General features: G+C 35.9%; 1 protein-coding gene across 3 annotated transcripts in view; it reads left to right on the forward strand.

Moving 5' to 3' along the window:
- Positions 1-12778, forward strand: part of MAN1A1 (mannosidase alpha class 1A member 1) — a 168354-nt gene that overhangs the window by 45174 nt on the left and 110402 nt on the right. For all 3 annotated transcript variants that reach the window (XM_017872224.1, XM_017872226.1, XM_017872227.1), the window contains exon 4: positions 3636-3751. In XM_017872224.1, the coding sequence (XP_017727713.1) occupies positions 3636-3751 (116 nt within the window). The remainder of the gene's footprint in view (positions 1-3635; positions 3752-12778) is intronic.

Here is a 12778-nt window from a genome sequence, read left to right on the forward strand (position 1 = left end):
TATATACTTCCATGAAGTTCTGAGGAACCAGTAGGACCTCAGATTGGGAGAAGGGCATTGCAGGGTTTGCAAGAACAGGTAGAAAGAGCTGGGAAAAGTAGAAGAAAAGAGACTGTTGGTCTATCAGAGTGACACAGTTTTGAGATGAATAGAGCCTGTACCTGAAGTAGAGGCAGTAGAAGTAATTCCAGACACTTCTAAAGTAGTGTTTTTAGGATCCAGCTACCAGTTAACATGGGTAAGGGAGAGGTATGAATTGAAGAGAGAAACTCTGAAACTTCATGCAGAGCCAGAGGCCTTTATTTTTTCATTGTTTAAGATTTTTTTAAAAAATTGTAACTCCATTTTGCTTTTATCTGTATAAAAGTCATTCGTACCCTTAAGAAATCAGTTAATGTGTTAAATTGCCGTAATCTTTATCAGAGGGATTGTTTGGTTTTCTGTTAAAACATTTATGATTTTAAAATTTGTTATTGAACATTAAAAATATGCTAGGTCTCTTAGGCCTGACTTTTGTTTTTTGGTTTTCATTGGCTTTTCAGTAAAAAAAACACTTTTCATAATCAAGATAAGAACTTGCTCTTAGAAAAGAGCTACAGGTATTAGCATAAGGAAATGAAATATTAATAATTCAAATGGTAATTAATCTCATTCCATCTTCAAATTAAAATAAGATGCATAATGATTTTCTTATTATAGAAATACCAATATAGTGGAACTTGTTACAAAGGCATACAAAGTTTTCATTTTACAGATGAGAAAACTTTTAACTGACTTCTTTAGCCCGCTTCTCAGTCAGATTTCTTATCTGTGTAATATATAGTCCCGTATATTCACTCAGCAAACCAGGCAGAAGATAGGAAAATGTGAGTTCTTCACCACCTGGCTTCTTAGGAAATAGTTTTTCTTTTGAGATAAGTGATTTTGAGTTTTAACCCTAAGAACAACCTTTTTGGAGAAAGAATTAGGCATTATGAATCTTTTCCCAGTTATTAGCCATTGGGGAACTCTTCAAGTCTGCTTCCTTCTCATGGTTGTTTCTCACCAGTTATGTTGAACCTTCCATCTTTTTCATAGACAAAGACTGGTTCCTTCCTAAACAACTTTAATGAATATAAAAAAGCATCTTAAATATTCCTGATCTCCCAATTCCATCTTAAACAGGAAACTAGAACTATTTGTTTCAGTATTTCAGTGGTAAAAAAGATTTCAAGTAAAACTGCACCTCAAAGAGAGGTATTTTGTGCTTGACCAATTATTCTCATGTAAAGCTACAATACAAGAAATAAAAATATTAACTTAAGGCTGTTAATAACTTAGAAATGAAATGTCAATGAAAATATGAAGCTGATATCATATTTCAAAATGCCCACTTTAAAATATTCCCTCCAGTGTCTCTCTGAATCCATAGTTCTAGCTTCAAAAAAGTTAAAGGAAATTGGATTACAGTAAAACATTTCACAAAATGCAAACGTCTTCAGGTTTCTTTCTCCTTATCATTAGATAAGATTTACAATTTTTATCTTTTTGAAAATCAAGTGTTTTAATATTCTGTTATTTATAGTTTTCTAATAACTTCTCAACTTGGCATTTGAAAGGCATGTGCCAGTGAAATAATTTTCATTTATATTTATAGATTCGGTCTTGGATCGTCCAGAATGCTAATTATATATAGGAAGTGTAGTGCCCAGTCTTTCAGCAGCCATTCATTGTGCACCTGAGTGTAGGATCAGCTGCCTGCCACTTGCACAGTCAATAACAAGGATGAAGTTCAGTGAAAGGAAAATGACTTTTATTTCCAAAGCTAGAGGTGGCTGGCTTACTCCTCTAGAAACTGCTTCAAACTTGAGGCTGGGAAGAGGATCTTAAAAATGGAACTTGAACTGGGAGGCATATGGGAAGGGTGCCTGAGTGTAAGGTCTGCGTGTCTTGTTCTGGTGGCTTTCTCTAGCTGTAGTCCACCTGGAGTGCAGGCTGACGTTATATCAACAGTGGCTGGGTTGCTGACTAACTGCCTTGAGGTAGTCTCTGAAATTTTGCAGCTGGGTCTCCATGCTTGATCTGTCACAAGATTAGCCCCTGGAACTTCTAAGTAAGCACATAATTAGATCCAAGTATACAATTACGTAAATGTTCATGGGGTAAAAGAGTGCATAGTGGGAAAGGGAAGGGAGTGAAGTTTCAAAGCATGTTTCAGGGGCATACTTTAAGACTAAGGAAAAAGGTTTCTACAGTTTGCTTCAAGGTTACATCTTGAGACTGGAAGAAAGGACGAAGAAAAACATTTTAAAATGCGTTTTGAAGCTGAACTACTCAATTACAGTTGGTCATCATTGTCACAATTCCACAGGACACCATAAGGAATCTGGAGATAAGTAAGACGTGACTTGTTTGTTCTAAGTTGATAGTGCATCCCTCATGCCTCTAATTCCAGTACTTTGGAAGGCCAAGGTGGGAGTATTGCTTGAGGCCAGGAGTTTGAGACCAGCCTGAACAACATACCAAGACTCATCTCTACAAAAAAATTTTAAAAATTAGCCAGGTATGGTGGCACACACATATAATCCCAGCTACTCAGGAGGCTGAGGCAGGAGAATCACTTGTGCCTAGAAGTCTGGGGCTGCAGTGAGCTATGATTGCACCACTGTACTCCACCCTGGGGGACAGAGCAAGACCCTGTCTCAAAAGAAGAAAAAAGTTTATAGACTAAAAGATGCACATGTGTAATTTTAATACAAGATAGAAGGTGGTGAATGCCAGGGCAACATGAAGTCTCCATGTCATTGGAATTCAGAGGAAGTAAGCCACAGAGGTCAGGACTTGTAGAGGATGGAGGGCAGTTAGCATCAGTCAGAGTTCATACGGGGGTGAAATTTCATTTTAGAGTAATGTCTTCTTAGAACTATCACTAAACAATTTTAGATCTAATTATATTTAGAGTTTTGCACAGGTGCACTTTGATTACATTAGTCTTAATAAGTCTGTTGCTCCTTGGTTTTAGGCCTATTCTTTTCTTGCTAGAGAATGCAATCACAGGCCGGGTGCAGTGGCTCACACCTGTAATCCCAGCACTTTGGGAGGCCTAGGCGGGTGGATCAGGAGGTCAAGAGATTGAGACCATCCTGGCCAACATGGTGAAACCCCATCTCTACTAAAAACACAAAAATTAGCCCATCATGATGATATGCGCCTATAATCCCAGCTACTCAGGAGGCTAAGGTAGGAGAATCACTTGAGCCCAGGAGATGAAGGTTGCAGTGAGCTGACATTGCGCAGCTGCACTCCAGCCTGGGCAACACAGCGAGACTCCATCTCCAAAAAAAGAAAAAAAAAAAAAAAACGGAAAGAAAAGAGAGAGAATGCAATCACAAATGAAATTTCTAAGATAAATTTCTGAGACATTTATTTTTTATAACTCAGAAGAAACTTTAAAGATTAGTATATCAGTCAATAGCCTGTGATAATTTTTAGTTTGGTGCCATTTTATGCTTTCATTGAAAGCATTTTAGACTATGTTTAATATTATTGCTTATTAATAAATCCAGTATTACCCTCTCCCTGTCTTAGGTGTGGTCAATTTACATATATTTTATCTAGCCAAAGTATTTTATCACATATTTTTCTGCTATTTTCAGGTAACATCAAAGGAGCAACTATAGTAGATGCCCTGGATACACTTTTTATTATGGAAATGAAAAGTGAATTTGAAGAAGCGAAATCATGGGTTGAAGAAAATTTAGATTTTAATGTGGTAAGTTAAATAAGAGTTGCTAATTCAGTCCTTAAATTTCAGTTAGCATGGATAAATTCTGTAGTGGGCCGTATTATTGTAATGTACTCTAACAAAAATAATGCAATTTTAGATAGTACAAATATTATTATCTTATACTGTGTTCTTAAATTGTCCTCACTTACTACACAAATTTGTGTCTTATTTTTTGGCAAATTAAGGGTAAGAGAAAATAAATTAGTATTTATGGAGACCTACGTGTGCCTAGTATTCTTGTTCAGTCCTACCGCAATGCTATGAGATGGGCATTAATTTCACACCTTTGTATATTAAACATCTGCACCTCAGAGGCTTACTCCAGACTGCACAGCTGGTTGTGTATCAAGAGCTGTGATTCTGATATAGGTCCGTGGGGCTCCAGTGCTTATGCTTTCACACGGTGTCATGGTGTCTCCAGCAGCAGCAGCAGCTTTCATTTTCCCGTAAAGAAAGCTTCAAATTTTGTGGATCTTATACACCTCTCAGTAAAAACAAATTGATTATATATGTGATATATGTTTTTAAATTTTGTGTGCTATCATTCTCAGCAAATATTTCAAGGCCCGTTGTATACTGAGGGAAAGAATCAGAATTAAGGATAGTGAATACTTCTAATACTTCTTGATAATTTCAGCTGGGGAGGACTACATCTTATCAGCTCTGATTTGATAGTCGTTGTTTTACTTTATAATGATATTGACAAAGAACTTATTCTAAGAAAAGAAAGCATGTAGGCCATGGAATTTTTTAGTCATTCACTTAAGTGTGCGCTATCGGTATTTCTAATCTGAGACCACTTTGCAGAAATTCTCGTAAGTCTCTTGTCTGTTGGGCAAGCATTTGATAGTATCTGTAAATCCCAGTCACCATGCACAAGTAACATTCTATATGTTGAAAGTGGACAAAGAGAATTTCCCACTGTTGCCTCTGCTTTGTGGCACTCTTGCTCTCAGAGACCAAATGAAGACACCAGTTGTTAGGCAGAATATTAAGGATCAGTAAAGCTAAGTATTTCCCCCATCTATTTCAATTAAAAACTTATGTACATTAAAAGTTTAATATTTTGTTTCTACTCCCCTAATTAATTGCTATATATACCACATTTGGGGCACCTTAAAGACAGGCAGATGAGTCTGTGTTTAATTTGCCTAATAATTGAATCTAGAATATAAAGGAGACAATATTCCAATCAATGTTAAGGAACCTTGGGGATCAATGTGTTAAACCCTTCTATTTTAAATGTAAGAGAACAGGCATAAGGAGCTAGTGATTTGCTCAAGGTTATGGAGCTATTTGATTAGAGTCACCTGTGGTAATGCTGATATTGATAGAGCTAAACATGAAAAACTAAAGCACTGGAAAAAAACTGTTTCATTTTGGAGGCTTGCTTTCTTAATAATACTTCTGTGGGCCGGGCATGGTGGCTCACACCTGTAATCCCAGCACTTTGGGAGGCCAAGGCAGGCAAATCACGAGGTCAGGAGTTTGAGACCAGCCTGGGGTTGCAGTGAGCCGAGGTTGCACCACTGCACTCCAGCCTGGGCGACACAGAGAGACTCAGACTCAAAAAAAAAAAAAAGAAGAAAAGAAAAGAAAAGTTAATGCATCTAAATTTATTGCAAAGGGATAATAAAAACAAAACAAACACTATTGTTGAGAGTTGGCTTATCCTATGGTGCTCCTAAGTATAAACAAATTTTATACTCAAGAATAAATTTGTTAATGTGAAATATCCAATTTATATCACCGAAAAATGTAAAGTTTTCTATTGGTTTATACTGTAATTAACTAAAACTCATTTTCTTTTCATTAGGGCATAGGAAGTTGATTCATTTTGCATACTTGGTAGCACAAAGTTCAAATGACTTTAACAGCTGGCTTAAAATAAGTCACTGGGATAATATGTTCTGGGGAGTAAGGAGCAAGGACTTCACAGAAGGAGCTTGTATTCAGTTCAGGTATCTGTAGAAGCACATACATATTGGGAGAAAACCCTAAGTATTGACTCCATGAATAACTTTTCTAATTTTAGCTCAAAGTAATCTTAGGACAAAGAATCTAAAACTGATTCTTGGTTAGTCACTCTTCATTCACTCATGTATTATTTACTAAGTATCTTCTAAGGATCAAGTATTCACTCTTATGGGCATTTAGTCTAGCAGGAAAAGTAGAGAACCTTAGCTAGTGCCAGGCTATCTCGGTAGGAAAGAAATGAAAGAGGAAACTACTATTTGACCAGGCGTGGTGGCTCACACCTGTAATCCCAACACTTTGAGAGGCCCAGACTTGTGGATTTCTTGAGCCCAGGAGTTCAAGACCAGCCTGGGCAGCATAGTAAGACCTCTCCCACCCCATATCTATTTTTAAAAAAAAAAAAAAAAACTCCAGCCTGGGCAACAGAGTGAGACTCTGTCTCAAAAAATAAAAAAATTAGTAGTTTGTGATACATCCCAAGTATTATGATACGTGATTTTTTTTCATGGGTGTATCTTGTTTAATCTTCGTGACAAGCATACAGAGTAGTAACTGATATTTTTCCCTGTATTTATAGATGAATAAGTGGTTAATTAGTCTGTCCCAAATTATGCAGCAAGATCTCAGGTTTGAACACAGTCTGCCTAACTCAGTGACCTTGTGTTTTTTTAATTGAAGAAGAAATGCAAAGAGTTGAGAAATATATAGACAGCCAGAGAATTTGAGTCCTCTGAGGTTAGGCATGTCATCTTAATATTAGAGTACTAATTAGAGTGTATTGTTCAATAGTGATTTGATAAATGTTTGTTAAATGAAAGAGAAGTTAAGCTATCTTGTCCTACTTCCTGACAGCCTATGCTATACTCAGCTGGAAGAAGACCTCAGGTGGAAGGGTAGCTGTATTGTGTCATCTGTTTATATAGTTACAGATGATATGGAGTTCAAATCAGTTGGTCTACCTGTTATTACCTAACCTATTTCCAGAACAGATTTGTAGTGGCCCCTGACAACAGGAAGATCAGTCACATAAGAACAAGTGATCAAGGGTTTCCTATTTGGGTATTTCTGATTTCAATTGTGGTTTTACTGACACTTAAAACAATGTTGGTTACCTAGAACCTCACATGAGAAATATTGAAAACTATCTTCTGTAATGAATTTTATAGAATATATAGAATTTTTCTCCAGATAACAATTTCTTATATTAACCCTTTGTAAAAGCTAAAGCTGTGTAGAAATTTTCCTTAAAGCCATATTTCTAGACTGCGGTAAAGCGATATCTGAGTGTGAGAGGCAGAGCCTTGAGCATGGCAAAGGATAGATGATCAGCCTGCTGTAGACACTAACTAGCAACACACTGCAACTGTGATCTTTGGCAAGCATCTGGATCATGCCTTTGGTTGTAATGAACACTTTGTGTTTTGGAGAACAGAAGTACTGGTGGCAACGGTGACTTTTTTTTTTCTTCAGTGTAAAGATCCAGATTGTTTGCATATCCAGTTGGAATGCCCTCCTACTTTTCAAGAAAGTTAAGTTGTAGGGTTCCCTGTCCGGAGGATATATGTTGACTTCAAGAAGCAACTTTGGATCTTCTCAAATGCGTGACTGAGTACTTGGCTTAGGTCCAGAGTTCCATACTATAGAGCATGAAAGAAGTTACTTTTGCCCTAGTGTTGCTCCTGAGAAAGGTCTGTTTTAGAGCCACATTACATCCTGATGGGTGCAGATAACTAAATTAATTATCCTGTTAAATGAAGTTATTGAGTGTGTTCCATCTGAATGCTAGGGAATACCTGCCAAGAGTGATGATTTGGGTTTTGGTTTTAAGAGGATACTGTGCTGTTCTCTCTGATGGTAATTAGGGCTGCTGCTTGAGAGCCTCTGTACCTGCATGGTAAAACCAATCTATTAACATAGAGAAAATAGGTATTTGCATATCTTTGTGGCCCACAGAACTTGCACTTTGTTAGTGGTCTTAAGAGGTTTGTCACATTGCTTAAATAGGAAGCCAAAGGCTCTTCGGACACACTGTGACACACTGACTTACACTGTGAAATATTGCAATTTAATCTGTTTAAAGGGAGTTGTACGCTTTTAATCCTCAAAGTGGTAATCCAGCACACACTTTGTAGTATCATTTATAAATAAAGGTGTATGCTAGGCCTAAACATAGGCAAGGCTTATTGGTAGTTACCAGTCTTTAATCAATGGCTTTGAAAAGTCTCATGTTGCTTCTGACAAAGCCATTGATTAAAGATAAAGCATCGTTATCATGTGTTAGTAATGGAGCAGTTGTTAGTTATTTACGTTGGATTGTAGTGAAACAGTTGATATTAAACAGAAATATTGCATTGGTGTGTAGTGGGCAGTTATTAAAGCTTGCTTGATTCTCATGTGTGATAACAGCCCTGTACCAGGCTCATAATTCACTAAGTAGAAAGCTGATACAGAGTTTGGAGGAATAGCTAGCAAAAGAGTAGCCACTGATTGTAGGGATCAGAGAATTGTCCTTTTAAAAACGAAAACTGTTACACTTTGAGTTCACTCTGAAAATTAAACACTCAGAATAGAATTTAAATATTTCTGAAAAGTTCTTTTCCAAGAAATATTTTTCCATTTAATGCAGTCAATCAGATCTGTTATGCTGTATGGAATCATAAGATAATAATTAAGAATTCTAATACAAATGCGACTCTAAATAAACATCATAAGGCTTGAAGGTTCAAAGAAACCATTTATATGTTCCTCGGAAAAAGCTTGCATCTTTATATAGCTCCTCAAGCAAAAGGAAACTGGCTGAATCTGCACCAAAACTTAAATTTGTTATTTTCATTGTCGATTCTGTTATTTCACTTACTGAAATCTATTAAAATACATTATCGTATAGCTAATTTTGGTGAATAAGTTGCCTATAAAAATATCAAATTTCAGAGTTGTTTAAAGTGCTGTCTTGTCTAGTGTGAAGAGGTTGGTCTTTCAGATACTTATTTGAAAACAGGTTTTGAAGTGTTCATTTTCTTTGTTGCCTAGATGGGGTTAGATACTTCCTGTCCATGATCTCAGGATACGTTGGTTCGGAAGAAGCCTTTCTTAGCAGAGAGATGGAACATGATGTTAGGATTGGAGGAGGGAAGCATACAAAATAATTTATAAATTGGACTCTTTTTTTCATGTTAGCAGTCTTTATCACTTTATCTCATGTTAGCAGTCTTTATCACTTTATCTCATATGTTTACATACATGTATACTAAATGAGTAGACAAAAATATACAGAAAAGGGATACATTTAAGGAGGAAGTTATCAATCTAAAACACCCAAGACAATGATAGAGATTAGTACTGAGAGATAATTTTTTCATGATTTGTAATACTTGCCTCTTGATTTTAGGTGTAAATTTAGGCATACCATATATTCAATTTATAGATGAATCTGGTTTAGTGTGTTCTTTGATTCAGTGGTCATTCATATAAGTAAATCAAAATGAAAGAACAATTTCTCCAATTCTTATTTTTTTATTGGTAGGTCTTAACCAAAAATTTCCAACCTTTTCTTGTTTATTGGTTGACATTAACTAATAGGTACATGGAATTTAAATAAAAGATGGGATCTACTTAAATTACTACTCACGTAAGACTGTGTACTAGAAGCCACTGAATACATGGGGCATACCGGAATGCAATCTTGAAGATTTAAAGGGGAAGTTAATTTTATTTTAAAACAAACTCAGGTAGACTGCAAAATTCACATTGTTAGGATAAATCTCATAAGATTTAGTGTTACAGGCTGCTTTGTCTACCTGCTGTCCCCGCCCTGCTCCAAATACCTCCTCTGTCATCAGGATAAGTCAGTAGAAAACTTTTAGAACATCAAGATTATTAATAAGAATATATTTATTTACATTTAATATTTTAATGGCAATTAGAATCAGAAGTTTATAGAAATGGCTTGAGACCCTCAATTGTAGAAATTCACTTTTGAAAATTCAGATTTCATATAAAATATATCAAGCCCCAAAGGAAGTTGGTCAACTTCTGTATTTCAAAAGAGGATTTTTAAGCCCTTGAGAAATAAGACCTCAAATAGGCCAAAGAAGGTGAGTATTTATGACTCTAGAGTTTCTGATTTTCCAGTGACCCTGGGAAGGTAGGTTTTAGTTCATTTAGGCTGAGCTGCACAGTGGTAGCAGCAACAACTGTCTATTGAGTGCGTTATTTGGGCCAGCTATTGTGTACATTACTTTACGTCATGGAGGAATGCTTTGTCCCTTTCTACATATGACGAAACCAAGACTCGGAATAAATTAGTTACCTGGGACCTCAAACTCAGGTGGCTTCCAAATCAACCTTCAATCCCAGGTCTTTCTGATTTCTGCAGTTTATAGTCTGCTGCTCCAGGATAGCCAACCAATTTGGTGTGGTGAGAGGATTTTATCTTCTTAGTCTTTTCATCTACGGATCTGTAAAGAGTGAACTAAAGGGTCTAAATTTCAATCTTTTGGCCTAAAAACATAATACAACCTAGAATATTGAAAGTGACCTCAAAGTAAGATTTCTATATTACTTAAACTTAACTTTGAAAAGGAGAGAGAAAGAATTATATGTTGGAAATTTGAATGTGGTTCTGGTTTTCAAACAGAGAAGATGGTGACTTGAGAACTAGTGATGGTGGTGGTATGATGTTCCAGAGCAAGATTTATTAAAGACAAGGACATAGCAGTCACTGGGATCCTTCATGGATTAACTAACAAGCCAGATTTGCTTCTTAAACAGGCTCACTGGACAGACTGTTAGATCCATGAAATCCAGAGCTATAGCAAGTTACCTTGAGTATGGCACCTTGCAGGGTCATTTCTCAATATTGTACAGTACAAAATAAATAAAATTTAGGTTTTAGAATATGTAATTGAATCAATAACTGGTTGAATAACTGCATCCAACAGTTGATTGATGTCTAGCTGAAGATATATTTCTGGCGGTGTTTGACATAACTCAGACCTCCATGTTGCAATAATTTTTATCAGATGTCTATATAAAGGTCATGATTATCCAGATTTTCACAGGAGGAAGAGAAAATGCGTTATGTAAAGAATCTATAGCCAGAATAAGAATATAAGATCATCTTATAAGTCTTCAATAGGCAGAAATGTGGGAAACTGTTTCCAGGTTTAAAAACTGAAAAACCTAAGTACTAATTGAGAGGAATGTGATTTGAGGGTTTAAGCTTATTACATTTTATTATTAGATATTATTACTCTTAAACATAGGAAACATAGTCACGTGAACCAAACTAAATGTATGGATTATCTTCCCTTTTCCTTATCAGTACTTTTGTAGAACATTAAAGCCTTTGCCAATATTTATGTAAAACTCATTCAGAGTGATAGACCTCAAAGTTAAATTACACCTATATAGAGTACTTTTAATCAGATTGTATCAGGTGCACATTACAAATTATAAAATACAGTTAAACACACCAGTCTTATTTTGTGATGTTTTTGCCTAACGTTGACCTAATAATTCTGTCTCCTAACTTGTTTTCATAATTGTCCTTTTATAGGAATTTTTTTGAATTTTTTTAATTTAAGCAATTATTTGGCTTTAATTGTTAGATCCTTAAACCTTTTTACAGAGAGCATGTAAGGATAAAATGAATACTTATCACCTTTTTTTGTGGAAATGTTTTATCCCACTAAAATGTAGACTCAAGTGACCTTGAGGACCTTATCAGTCTTTATTGCCATTTCCCTATAACCTAGGACAGGATCTGGCACATAGTAGTTGCTTAATAAATGCTTGTTAAAGGAAATAATATCTCATGATTTTGACTAAGTTTATCTGCCAGATATTGACTCCATACATTTTAAATTGCTGTGAGTCCCATGATTATTAGTGAGTGGTTTGATGTTAGGCAAAAGTGAACAACTACTCAGTAGGCCCAATGAACATGAAAAGAAGGTAACTAAAGCTTGAAATGTACTTTATAATCTAAATAGTAGGTTAGCTATTCTAACTTATCTAGTAACAGAATGTAAGACAGATCTATTTACTAATTGAATATAAAATATTGGCAGTCATTACTAATTATATGACCATGAATAAAGAGACTTGGAGCATTATCATGTGAGGTGTATAGAAGTCAGACTAGCAGAGCCCTGCATCAGGAGTCACAGTACTCAAGTTCAAATCCTGCTTCTACCAATTATTAGTTGTCTGAACTTCAAAAAGTAACATTAACCACTATAAGTCTCGGCTTCAGCATTTTAAAATGGACATAAGAATAGTAATTAATTCATAAGGTCATTGTGAGGACTAAAAGAGATAGTCTATATAAAGACATTAGCACAGCACCTGGTACGTTGTAAATAAGAAAAGCAAGCTATTATTGATGTAAATAAGGACTATTTCACCATGGTATAGCATACATGATTATTATCATGTCCTTTATGTGAAGATAAATTGTCTTCTCAGAGATGAGAAGAACAATCCCAAGCCACAGGCAAAAAGTTGGAAACCAGCACTAGGACCCAAGTCCTCGGACTTCAAATCCTATTTGCAGTCCAGCTGTGCAACATAATGAAAAGATTCCTAGACTAATGTGGAACTACTAGATTCCTAGACTAATGTAGGCTGAATGGCCTTTCAGGAATAAGAAGCAGGCAAACAAATAAAATAAAGGAGAATGCAGATCAGAAAAAAAAATGCCCTGGCCCCATTGTGTTTACACAAATAGGGAATATCAAGTATTGTATCTGCTGTTGAAGAGAGAGGAGAGAACTTTAGTTTACAAATATTTTTATAGTTTTGTTTAGGAGTCAAAAGTATTTTTATCTATTGTGTTAGTCCATTTTCACACTGCTGATAAAACATACCTGAGACTGGGAAGAAAAGAGGTTTAGTGGACTTACAGTTTTACATGGCTGGGGAGGCCTAACGATCATGGCGGAAGGCAAGGAGCAAGTCACATCTTACATGGATGGCCAGAGGCAAAGAGAGAAAGAGCTTGTGCAGGGAAACTCCCTTTTTAAAACCATCAGA

The sequence above is a fragment of the Rhinopithecus bieti genome, unplaced genomic scaffold (assembly GCF_001698545.2).
Source record: "Rhinopithecus bieti isolate Rb0 unplaced genomic scaffold, ASM169854v2 scaffold_6792, whole genome shotgun sequence".
NCBI classification, from domain to species: domain Eukaryota; kingdom Metazoa; phylum Chordata; class Mammalia; order Primates; family Cercopithecidae; genus Rhinopithecus; species Rhinopithecus bieti.